Source organism: Bombus bifarius, unplaced genomic scaffold, assembly GCF_011952205.1.
Source record: "Bombus bifarius isolate JDL3187 unplaced genomic scaffold, Bbif_JDL3187 scf7180000007979, whole genome shotgun sequence".
NCBI classification, from domain to species: Eukaryota; Metazoa; Arthropoda; class Insecta; order Hymenoptera; family Apidae; genus Bombus; species Bombus bifarius.
Genome location: NW_022884364.1, coordinates 283,943 through 296,781, shown reverse-complemented (window position 1 = coordinate 296,781; position 12,839 = coordinate 283,943). Strand labels below are relative to the sequence as shown.

The following is a 12,839-nucleotide window of genomic DNA, read 5'->3' as shown; positions in this document are numbered from 1 at the left end:
AGCGACAGTCTTTTTAAAGATGTGGAAGTGGTGTAGAGTTCAAAACCCTGACTAGAGTTCCTAGACTAAGGTACCTATTCTTCGAGATGGTTATGGATAATCTTGCTAATGAAATGAAAGGAAACCTCACACTTGCAACGTTCCTCTTTTAAAATGAGTGCAACAAATTCTAGTAATTAGTATAGGCTGGATGTATAGCAATATGATAACGAGCATATATGTCTGTGCGAAAATTTGCAATCGAATTGCAAAACTTTTATAGAAGATATCGCATCTTAATCATATCAATCTCTTCGCATCGTTCTTTTTAAAATAAGTCTCTTCATAATTATCTTTTATATCCTTTGATATCAATGACTTTCAATTTCATCGATAATGTGCCGACGACAAAAACATACGATACCTTGTTAAAATCAAGCGTTTATCCGACAGTTTGATTGATTCACGACTGCAACATTATTTTGTCACGGTTGAATCAAAATTAAAAGGAAATGTTACGCTGTCGAATGAAGTAGCGTCGGAAGCATGCAAATGTTGGTACCGTATTATGAATACGGCCTCTCTGAATGGGAGACGTCGCCTATCGTGTCTAAATTAATTGGAGAATGAAGTTCAGCCAAGCGTGATCCGCTCACGATATCGTCGGTCAATATCGAAACAGCGAGGCATCGAAGTGCAAAGGTCGACGATCGCTCGGACTTTGCGATAGCGGATGCCGATAGATCATCGTGATTATTGTCGAATGACGTGACACATGTTATTTCCCGTTTTTTACTCTTTTTCGCGTAAACGTAAATAGAGATAAAATTATTTCTTGATAGATTTATTTCACTTTCTTCCTATTGATATTAACGCTAGAATTGCCAGCAATAGAAATATAAAACTTGTACGAAACGAAACAAAATGAAAGGTTTATGAAGAAATAAATAATGCACAGGGGAAACAAGCATTTTATTCTTCGAGATACTTCACGGATACAATTCGGGTTCTCAAAAATAACGAATTGGTAGTTTTTTATGAAAGTGATTTTTCCAGTGACGTCAACTGATCCCTGATATCAAACAACGGGCAACAATATTTCACGAGGGATTCTCTGGATTTCTGTTACACGACGGATCTTTTGAAAAGTTGAGTCATCGGGTAAACACGAGTTAGTCAGAGGAAAATGCGAATTCGAAGGTGACGAGTTTCACCCCTTGGAGATTAGGATGAAACGCGGAGGAATGAAAAACGGGGAAGACTTTCCCCCGGCGTCTGTGTTGTCAAAGAAGCCGCTGGCCCGATCGTAAAACACGGGCTTGCGCATTTCCTTCACCTTCCACGAGCGACGGCAACGATTCCCAACTTTTCCCAACGAAGACACGTCTTTCTGCTCTAAATTCTTCGGCCGAGGATAACACAATTTCCCAATTCCGCGTGAATCGATACAAATTCGCAACAATGCTTGCAACTTGTACCTGTGGAAGAGATAAAGGTAGAATTACGAAGCTTCAAACCACGACCGTCATCTGTTCGGTCCAAAATAACAAAAGTACCTTTAAAATTCCAATGTAAATTTGTGGCTCGTTCTTTTCTGTATTTCGTGCGATATTACCAACTGTTACGGGGAAAATTGATGACACGTCTGGTTTCGTGAAATTGGAACTTTAGGAGCCAGTTGGTCGCACGGCACTGCTCGGTGAATCGTAGCTTCATTGATTGCGATGTCGTACGCCGGGTCGACGGACGCCAGAGGGGTGAGACGAGGGGTTGCGAAGTGGAACGTGCATTCAGGAACGTGTCACGCAAACTAGGCACCACGTTGACGTATTTCCATTCAAAATTTGCATAGCAGAAGCCTCAAGAAATTGCAATACTTCTATTTACAGAGGAAGACTGTTCAAAGTTTGGAATTTTATAAAGGTCGCTTTAGACGAAAGCTACGTACGTTTGCCGCATTTTACATTTATCGTGATATTCAATGCATTGTTTGTTAAAAGATATTCTTAAAAAATAACTTTAGGAAATAGTTATAAAGGACGGAAAGACGATATTATATCTATGTTCTTGGACAGGGGTGCCCTAGACGATTGGCCACCATTCATGATCCGGTGGTGCGTTTGTCAGCCTTTTAACTCTTCATTCACCAGCCATTGACAATCGTAACGAAACGAATTGGTGACGGTTCTCATCGTTTTTCACCGATGGTACAGAACACGTCGCTCAACTCTGTGACCGTCCTCGTTTATCGTCGTGCAATTACGCCCACAGCGATAAATCTTGCAAATTTTTCATTCTCGGTGCTCGAGAACCAATAACGTCCACCCCAAGTCAAATTACGTCGGATTACTAGCATCAAAACCTGCATCAAAACCGAACTTCTGACATGAAACGATATTTGCAACAACAAATTTCAACCCTTGGAACTAAAATAAACCCTGGAACGGCCTTTCACCCCGAAGTGAGGTGAAACAAAAGTTGGCCGAGTCGGAAAAAGGCAAAGAACAACGTGGATCTCCGTGAAATTCCTCCGGACAAAGTTTTCCCATTAGAGACCGCTCCCCTTCTATCCGGCAGAAGAGCGGATAGGCAAACAAAACCCGTAGGAAGAGGAAACGTAAGCCGTCGAATCGTCCCGAGCTGGTCCAAAAATCATCCGTCGACCCGGCATGGATCTGCGCGCGCGCGCCGGCAACCATCTGCGCAGGAGGGAGGACGAAGAAGTCGGCTGGTGGGGTGACGACGGTCGGGGAATATAGTCGGAGGGGTGTACGGTGGGGGTGAGCGCGAGGAATCGAGCGAACGACGCGACGCGTGATGCTCGTGCTCGCGATAGTAGTAGTCCGTCGTAACGACGTCGATGACGTCGACGGAGGGCGCTGCCGACGCGGTCCACTTAATCGCTGCTAGTAGTAGTAGTCGGTGGTGGTGGTGGGAATCGTAGTGGCGTGCGTACACGAGGCGACGCCGCGACGTGCTCGTGTGATCACGGGGGTAGGGGAGAGGCTCGACAGCGTGCGCGCCGCTTTTGCCTGGAGAGAGGAGAGGAGAAGAGAAGAGAGTAGGAGAACGTAAAGAGAGAAGGAAGGAACGAGGCAGCCGGCGACGGTGAAACGAAAGGGTGGTTCGCTAGCGGTTACAGTTTAGTCCCGTGAGTGCGTGGTGTTGCGGCGTGTGGTCACCGAATCGGCCGGTTGCGAGCGCGTTGCCTCGAACGAAACAAGATCTGCCGGCACGCTTCCGGTCTCACGGAAGCATCTATCAATCTCGGCAGGATCGTGCGTGTACTCTGGCGCGCCGCCACGCTCTCTCGTTCCTTAGAAGGGTGTGCGATCGCGCGAGCTTGTGTGTATGTGCGCGGAGGGAAAAGCGAGGGCGAGCCCGAGGGCGAAAGAGAGAGAGGGCACGTAGGTGTGTGCGCGGCGGCGGCGGTGGCGGCGGCGGCGAGGTTGGTGGCGGTAGCGGGTAGAGAGAGAGTGGTGCACGGACGTGTGGCGGTGTCGAGTCGTGGTGGATGGTGGATAGTGGCGGTTCGGGCGGTAGGTCGGATCGGTCGGTTGATCGTCGTCTTCGTCGTCGTCGTCGTCGTCATCGGCGTCGTGATCGTCGTCGTGGTCGGTGACGAGGAGAGTACGAAGACAGAAGAGGGAGAGGAGAGGGTGAGATAGAAAGGGGAAGGAGAGTGGAGGCGCGAGGGAGGAAGAATATAGAGGAACGCGAACACCGAGAACGTGGAGGCGAGACGATCACGGGACCGGAGAGAAGAGACGCGAGGATGAGATCGATAAGGAGGGAGCCGAGGTGGTACGGGTTTCGCGAAACGGGAACGCCGCGGCGCGTGTAGACACACGGCTGGTAAACAGACGCGCGTAAAATACGCACGCACGCGCCCCGACCACTCTGCTCGCCCCGTGTTGGCAGAGGGTTCGCGGAAGAGAGTCGGTTCTCGCGACTGGACACCGCGACACGAACGGAGATCAGGAACTCAGTCCCGTCCGAAGGATTCGCGAGACGGAGGGCGAGGGAGAGAGGAGCGATCGGAAGAGATACGGAGGAAGAGGGAAGATTAAGGAGAATATCGGTACGGTGCGCCGGTGGAGTACGGATTCGTCGCGGAAACGGGATCGTCCTCCTCTCTTTCTCTCTCCCCCTCGATCTCTATCCATCTCCACTCGATGGGCTTTGCCGGTGAAAGAAGGTCAAAGATCGATCGTCGAGTACGAGGGTCGTGACCTCACGCATACACGGGACGAGCCACGCGTGCGGCACGGCTTTCCAGCAAGAAGGTGGATCCTTGGCAAGGAATAACAAGAGAAAGAAAGGAGAGAGAAAGAGAACTGGCTTGCCGGTGATTCGAGTTGGTTAAGGTGGATCTGTTTAACGATGAAGCCGATCGATCGCCGGACCTCTCTTCGATCGACGCGTTAGGCGTTGTCGTCAATGCTCGCCGCTCGCGGACAAACATTTTCGCGTAGAGTAGAAGAGCTGCCAAACCGATTCGGGACCACGTTGCGTGAAAAATTGCAACGGAAACGAGAATCTCGAGCGGCGGATCGGCACTCGATTGGATGGACACCGTGGCATAACAGGACGATCGAAACGGATCATCGAGGATCGGCACACGTGCCTGAAACGCGAAACACGTCGCGTGACGCGGAGAATATGCTCGTATCTGATCCGCGAAAAGTAACGATAGATCAACCCGATTCGCGTAGAAAAATCATAGAACGCTAGAGAAAAACGAGATTAGAAAGACACGACGAAATTATTCTCGGCGCACTCGAATAAATTACTCGCGCGAAGAAAGTATCGAGAAAGATCGACCAATTTATTATCACGAGTCTTAATTGTCGAGTTATCCGAGGAGCAGCGAACGTAGAGACATAGTGAGCAATCTCACGAAATCCTCCACGAGAAAGCGGAAAGAGTATTCGCGCGAACTGCGTACCATTAATCGGAGAAAAACGATTGATAGAAAGTATAGAACGGAATCGAGAAACAATGTCGCGAGATCCGTACTCGAGCGGAAGCGGAGTGGTCGGGCCAGGAGGCGGTACTCGTTCGCCCCGAAGCGGTCGTCGCGTAGGCGAGTTGCCCACTGTCGATCGTAGCCCGTCGAGAAGCTACGCGAGCGGTCGTGGCAGTCCTTTGGGTCGCAAGAGAGGCACTCGTAGCGGGAACAACTCGCCGGAGCACCTCGGATTCGGCAGCTACCATCACCATCAGCTGGGCAGTCCGTACTACTCCCGCGACGAGGACCTCGCCAGTCCCGTGATGCTCGAGGAGAGGGGCAGGAGTATGTCAACCGGGGGCGGTGGGGGCGGACATCACAGATCCAGAAGCGCCTCGAGACCCGCCATGTCCAGCTCGGCGGGCATGTCAGCGAGGTATACCAGCCTTGATCGTGCATCCGCGGGTATTCTCGATCACGATCGCGAGTTCGTGCCGATACGCGATCCTCGTGAACGTAGCCGCGATCGTGGACTCTACCTGGAAGATGAGCTGTACGGTTCGAGATCGGCAAGACAGAGCCCGAATACGCACATGCTGCGTGACAGCGGTGGCTATATCGGTGAACTCCAACATCAGAACAACGATCTCCAACGAGAGCTCGGGAACCTCAAGAAGGAGCTCGAGCTGACGAACCAAAAGCTCGGCAGCTCGATGCATAGCATCAAGACCTTCTGGAGTCCCGAGCTCAAGAAGGAGAGAGCACTGAGAAAAGAAGAGAGTTCCAAGTACAGCCTGATCAACGAACAGCTGAAGCTGCTCAGCTCCGAGAATCAGGTCAGTCGAGCTGCAGATTTTTCTTTCTTGCTTTTTATAGCCGCTTTTTTACCCTTCTTTAGTGCTTCTCCCTTTTATTCTTTCTGTTTCGTTGCCTTCTTTCCTCGATGACGGATAGTACCGCAGAGGGTTCTATGCAAAGGGTGCGTGAAGTTTTCGTCGTCGCCTCTTCGGTGCGTTCTTCGTGACCCGTTTTCGATGACGCGCGTGGAATTTAGGTCAAAGTGATTAAGCTAAAACTTAACGATATCCACCGATCCGATACCCACTTCGTCGACGAATCTGCGTCGATCCTATCGTTCCTTGCGTAACGTCCCTGTCCAAATATTCGTCGACTGTTTCTGACATTTCTAAATCGAGGGAATCGACTCAACGTGTCGTGATTGCCGCTAGAAACTTATCGATCTACTTCTAATGGCCCGTTTCTTTTTTCGCCGCTTCGTATAGATACGTTTATTGATTGGCCAAAAATGCGACGTGAAGGGGGAGCCACCGATGTACCGATTCATCCGATATTTTCTACTCGAAATCTCTCGATGATCAATCGTTCGCCATAACCTTCGATCGTTCAAACCTCATTAACTGTTAATTCAATCGTGTGAACATGTCTTAAAACAAACTGTCACGTTGACAAAACTCCATTGATCATTCGCAGTGTCGTTCGCAACAAGTCTTATTCTACTCCCTAATTCTTCTGCGTTTCCTTCAACGAGACGTGTACGCATTGCCTTCGAGGACGACGGATGGATCAATATGTTAGCCGTTCGCGAAGCCCGTCGCATATTTATATAATATCGTAGTCGAAGTGTAGCTTCACGAATAGATCGCCCGTCTTTCGTAAAACCCGGTATTTATTCAAAATGTCGTGTTCGTCTTCGTTGAAAAAGTTTATCGAACGATCGTGAACATCGTTACGTCTGTAAAGACGTCAAGTTTCGTTCGATTACGGCAGAACGTCACGTGAGTGGCGCTATATGGCTCTTAATCGAGGCGTTTAATTCTTCGTCATTGTGCTCGTGGCTAAAGAAGAGCCACGCGAGTTGCGGTAGTTTTTTCCGGCAAAAAATACCAGGCAAATTACGAAGCGAAAAATTCTCGTTTTGATCTTAGGTGAGAGCCCTTGGGCAAGAAAGCGTGCAGAAATGAATTACAGGAATTTCCTGTTTCAAAGTTTCCAAGGGAGGACAGAGATTGAAATATGAATCACACGAATCTTTCCGAATGAGACTTTCGGTGACGTAAATCGGTATTTTGCGGGTTTTTCTCGAGCTAAAGTTTATAAATCGTTCGCAAGTTTTTTTTATTACACGTTTCCTTTTTATCTTGTATATATATTATACCCTCCATCGTTGAACGGAAAAATATACATTCTGCAGAGCTTTATTTTTGAAATGTTTACAGTATGCCTCTGATTATCGTCATGGCAGTGGCATTAACGCACGCTCGCCTCCGTAAATCACGCAGAATCAAACTTTGGTAAATGGTTTTTAGAAACGTGTATATTTCCGATATTAATGGAAAATATACGTACATATAAAACTTCTTGCCCTTTACCCCGTAAACGTGTATTATCTTTTCCCGAAACAGTAGCAAGTAACCTGTCAAACGTGAACGATTCGCATAATTTAAGGCTACTGAAAGTATATTTACGGAATAAGGGTTAATATTCTCCGAGTAACATCTACTAAACGCTTAAATTATCCATTAACCTACGTCGATTAACCTACATAAATTGAAGATTGATGCAAATCTCTCAATCGATTATGACTTCTTGTAATAGCTCATCCCCTGTCGAATCAATCTTTCATTCGAATCAATCGAGCGTTGCGGTCGTAGCGGTATCGCGCTGTTCGTCAATCTTTCCGTCACGGTTCGTCAGCGTGGCACCAGGCATATTTTTGGCCACGATGGCGGTGCACATGAGTCATCGGCAGCGAGAGTAGAGGAATCTCGGGGAGAGGCGGATTCTCTGGCCTTCTGCCCACGTTTGTTCCTTTTTATCCAGCGTCTGGCATCGTGGTACAACGATAGGGAGTATATATGGTTCTTACGCGGCAATGACACGCGTTCCAACATCGATCATCCTTCCCTCGGCATTGTTTTGTGCACTGCGAATGACAATCGACCATGAAGTTGCGTAATTCCGGCACACCCTGGGACCACCGACACGTTTCCTACGGTTACGATGAAGGATTAGGGTATCGACGAACAAAATACCGTTGAATTCGATGGCAACGAGGAATCGACGAATCAGGTGAATGAGATTAGGCGGTTTGCGGGAGATTACGGTGGATCATGGGAAGGCATGTGGAGAATATTCTGGGTTAAGCGTCGTTCAACTTCGACCCGGTATGCTATATGCTGGAATAAAATTATGAAACTAGATGTTCTGTGATTAATCGTCCAATTAAAGAAAATATATCTACTTTGTATTAAAATCTTTAGTTTAACAGTGAAACATTCTTATCGAAACAAGTATCGCTTATATATATCGGAGATATAACATCGTTCTTATGCATTGTAAAGTAATGGGAGTAAACACAGAGTGTATCTATAGCTATTTTATTCTCCTGGCGCCATTAACATCGGCAACTTCGGAATGGAAGGTGGAAAAAATGCATTAAACGGTTGGAAAGCGGTTGAGAAGGGTGTTCGACGGGGGTGGAATTAATTTTCCTTTTCTCTGTCGGCTGGCGTACACGATTCGCGCCGTAGCTGCAACCTCGAAATTGGCGCACGTCGGAAGTGGGTCGTAAAAAAATGCAGTGGAACTTTTGCAATGCTATCGTTACGCCAACCGATCCTTCCCTTTTTCCCTGTAGCTCCCGCGGCCCGCCGAAAAACCAAAGAGCCGCCAACCGTGGAAATTAAACTCCGTGGCTTGCGTTGCGTTTACTGCTAACGAACAATTCTTTTCCTTCCTCCTTTTTTCTCCACCGTATTTCACGACCGAAGAGGAAGAAAGGAGCATTGTACTTGTTCGATTGACGATATTAATTTAATTTTCAACTTCGAAAAATCGTAATTCACGTCCTTCTTCGTCCTGGAAGCTGTATGTATAGCGCGCGATCAATTCTTTCGGTCAACCGTGGATTTGACCTTTGAAATATTAAACTTCGTGGTCGGCCATATTTCCAAAATACATCGGCGAAGGCTGATTCATGACGTTGGCGGAATTCCGTGGTATTAAAAATTCCGTGTGGAACGGAGTTTTCTGCGTTTGTTGCGAGGAATTGCCCGGAACAGCAGCCCTCGGATCTAATTGCTCACTTGACATGGTTCTCGGTGAATGAAAAATTAGTTGCTGATGGTCTCCTCGCTACGAAGATTGTGGCGTGCTTTTCAAGGTCTGGAAGAAACGGCAAATCGGCTGGCTGCCTAATTTCACGATGATTCGAAAGGACTATCTATAGGACGAATGCATTTTCTGCACATCCGTTGTTACACTTTTAACGAAGCTGTTCCTAAAATCACGTTTAGTACCTCGAAGTCATCATTGATCCATCGTCAGAGATCTGTACAAGCGCCCTAAAATTCAATTTGCGGTTACACCGACCTCGTATCGCGTTGCCTGTTCATCTTTCAATGGAACAGCCAGCTCCGAATTGACCTGACGTCCAACGAAAACTGGGTCTTACGCCATTCGCATTCAAGAATTTGATTGCTTCGTCTGAGAACTCGACCACCAGGAAACTTCGACTCGTGTATCGCTTTCCAGACAACTTGGCTGCTCTTAACGACTTTTATTCTACGATGTAGAGTATTCGTAGATCGTAAAAATTGTTAATATTTCTGAATGTAGTTCTTGAACAGCGCTTTGTTTCTAACAACAAGAAATTCAACTCAGAGGATTAATTGCTCCGTTAAAGAGGCTCGACGAAACAAATTGATTCCGACGCCGGAAGAGCGAGATAAACCACGTACCATCGTTGACCAAGGGCTTCTGTTCATAACTTTAATGTCGTTGAAGTGGTCTCTCTAATGGTCGCTGTTCTTCGTGCATACCACTGCTTTCAATTCATCTCGAACGCAGCTGTCGTTCAGTGCCGTGTCTGTCGAAAGAGAACCACCGTCGCTTAACCGAATCACACGTTTCTAACTTCGTTGATAGTTAAATGGCGACACGGCTCGAAATATTCCGACCGATTGTGCTAGTTCTATGAAAATCGAAGGAATTACGAAGAAGGAACGTGTTCCCACAGTTAACGACTTATTGTTGCGTTTCCGGTGTCAATAACGTTCCCTAACTTCTTTTCAACCTCACGGACGAAACTCTCTCTTTCTCTCTCTCTCTCTCTCTCTCTATCTCTCTCTGTCTCTTTCTGTTCCTCTCTGATCGCCATCCGGTTCCAGCATCTGGCCTTATAGTTGACATTAAGCCGCTACATACATTAACACATAAAACGGAATCGTCGTAAGTAAGTTCTACTTTAAAAAAAAAAAACGTATTTCCAATGTCCTCGTTAGCTTTCCTTTTACTAGCGGCTCGTCTTTCGTCGGTGCTTTCGTATTGAATACCAGGGGGATTTTGAAACGTTTGCCGCGTAAACACGGGACAATATCATCTGGAAATGGAGATTCGCTCTGGGAACATTATCATGCCCACTGAATCGCTCTTTCCCGTTTTTGCTATGGCAATTCCGTCTATGTAATGCTCTCGGATATATTTTCCTTTTGCCTTGCTGCTGCACCACGTTAAACAGCCGTTCAAATCTTTTATCGATTTTCTACGATGAAACGATTCGATGTATAGATTCTATTATTGAATATAACGAAAACCGGATCGAGCTGATTATCAAGCATTGTTGAATATAAACAGTTTAGCGAGAAGTATTTGAGAAAGGGAAATATTCCAGTAAACTTCTCTTTTCCTGGAATCGATAACCCAGAAACCCGAATTATTTTTGTGTCTAAGCCTGAATTAGGTGGCTCGACTCGTGGAAACTGCCGCGCTATTTTTTCGCTTTTTCTGACTCCCTTTTTAACGACTTAAACGATCGCTTTAGAATCTACAGGCCATTCTACTCTCAGTCGATCCTCTTAGAACCTTAAAAAATATTTTTCTTTGATTGTAGAGTTCTAAAAGACGCAAGTATCGTATGCAAAGTTAATATTCCAAGAGACAATATCTCGAGTTTCTACGCGACAAAACAATTGTACTCTGGCGTTCAGACGAGTGTCGTTGGTGAATGTGGCGTACAGGTCCGCGTAAAGTGCGGCGCACACGTCCGTCTATATCGATCGGCCTAAATATATCGAGGCGGATTATTAGCGAGAACCTATGCCACGCGGTCTAACTATGGCACGACCGCATTGTTCCACGGGGTTACAGAGTAAACGTGTCTCTCGTGGTCTTCTAAAATGAATCGATCGATCCGGCCCAAGACCCTCGCGCTCTCATCTATAGTTGTTTCTACCGATAACGTTGTTTACCCGACGTTTAATCGCATTTACCAACCATTACAGGGTATACTTGCAAGAATATAATTTCTATCCTATAATAGGAAAGTTCCGAATACGTCAAGAGTTCGAGGCACCCGCAAGTTTAAAAGTGGCCTAACTCGTCAATTTTTTATTTGCATCGTCGATACGTTATCGATAACCTGTTCGAAACATCGGGATGTAACGTGCTCGAGCTTTTTATGGAAAACTACAGACATTCTCCCAACTATGTTTCACCACCTGACGCCAACAGTTTCCAACACAGAGTATTGGTACAACGTAATATCCTTTGGACAAAGAAACTTTAATATTCGCAAGGCTGGCCTCGGTATTTCCACTGTTGTTTCGGGAAACTTTCCCCGCTAAATCTAACTTTACCATATTTGATCGCGAGTGTCGATCTTTGCAACGAGTTCTCATCATTTCGATCTTCCTCGGCGACGTTGACAATCGTCCGCTTGAAAATTCTCACTCGTTACGCAAAAAAATCACTGATTGCAATTTACCGATTGTAGGACGCGCCTGCGTTCTACTCTTCGAACGGTCGTTTTCATTTGCAGCTATGTTGAATTCATTGCTGCACGAGCTGACGTACGTATATAATCTTTCCGTGCTGGTTGTGTGTTATCTCGGTAACCCCCTATAAATCATGCTTTGAAGGCATGTGCGCACTAGCTGCGGCTTTAATGAGGAAGTGACTTCCAACGTGTCACTCTCCGTTATTTGTACACGACCAGGCGTCACGATGGCTTACTTAGACGTTTGTTCCGCCCCTCCGCCCCTCACTTCTGTTTCTCCAGCGTGCACCAAAATTATTGCGCTACAACCAACTGAATGCTTCGCGTTTCTGTTCGAATCACGAGCATATATATGATTCGAATTATATGTAACAATATATATCTACCATTTAAAATAAGGGACAAAATATATTGCATCATACATTTTCTATGTTCTTCTTAGTTCTTCGTCAAGTTCGTGTTTAAATTTGCAAGAGAAGTATTGTTTCAAGATCGAAATCTAAAATTAAAAGAAAATATAAGAAAATATATACGTACGATGGCATAACAGATGGATATATTTAGAAGCATCAATCTATTCTCGATTGCCAACTATTTTCACAGACAGTACGACGAAAGGATAGGTACGACTAAAACGGCGCTACGACGATAAGGCGAATTAATCCTCGATATCGATTCCGTAATCTATGTCAGATTACTTAATGGGATGACCCCCGCGGCTATTTCCGTGTATGTCAGCTATCGAAGTTCATCAGACATAAGCACACATGTTTAAAAAATCGATGCGCCGTTGCGATCTATACACGCAAGGACTGGTGTATTTTTTTTTCCTCTCTTCTTTTTTCAAACATCGAAGTCGATTTAGAAACGATGTAAATGCATCGGGCTTAATGCTTGACAACACGCCAGCAGTCTGATAACAAACGTTGCCATCGTTTTTCGATCCATTAAAAATTCTATATATCGTCTTGGAGTGTTTTAAGCCTTAAAAACTGTTACTCGTTTATTCTGAAAATTATCCTATATGAGGCGTCTCAATTATTTCTCTTCTTCTTCTTTCCTCTCTTCGTTTTTTCTTTTGGCAAACGGTAGACAAAACGAAGGACCAACATG

General features: G+C 46.0%; 1 protein-coding gene and 1 long non-coding RNA gene across 3 annotated transcripts in view; one reads left to right on the top strand and one right to left on the bottom strand.

The window, feature by feature from the left end:
• Positions 1-558: 558 nt before the first annotated feature.
• LOC117204624 lies at positions 559-5,106 on the bottom strand. The gene is made up of 3 exons (XR_004487114.1): positions 4,999-5,106; positions 1,536-1,838; positions 559-1,457 (listed from the first exon to the last, which is right to left on the bottom strand). It is a non-coding gene; the product is annotated as an uncharacterized LOC117204624 (long non-coding RNA).
• LOC117204623 (ELKS/Rab6-interacting/CAST family member 1-like) overlaps positions 2,768-12,839 on the top strand; it is a 35,906-nt gene continuing 25,834 nt past the window's right edge. Inside the window, exon 1 of one of the 2 annotated variants that reach the window (XM_033442164.1) lies at positions 2,768-5,766. In XM_033442164.1, coding sequence (XP_033298055.1) covers positions 4,981-5,766 — 786 coding nt within the window. In that variant the 5' untranslated portion in view covers positions 2,768-4,980. The remainder of the gene's footprint in view (positions 5,767-12,839) is intronic. The other variant, XM_033442165.1, reaches the window with a different exon arrangement.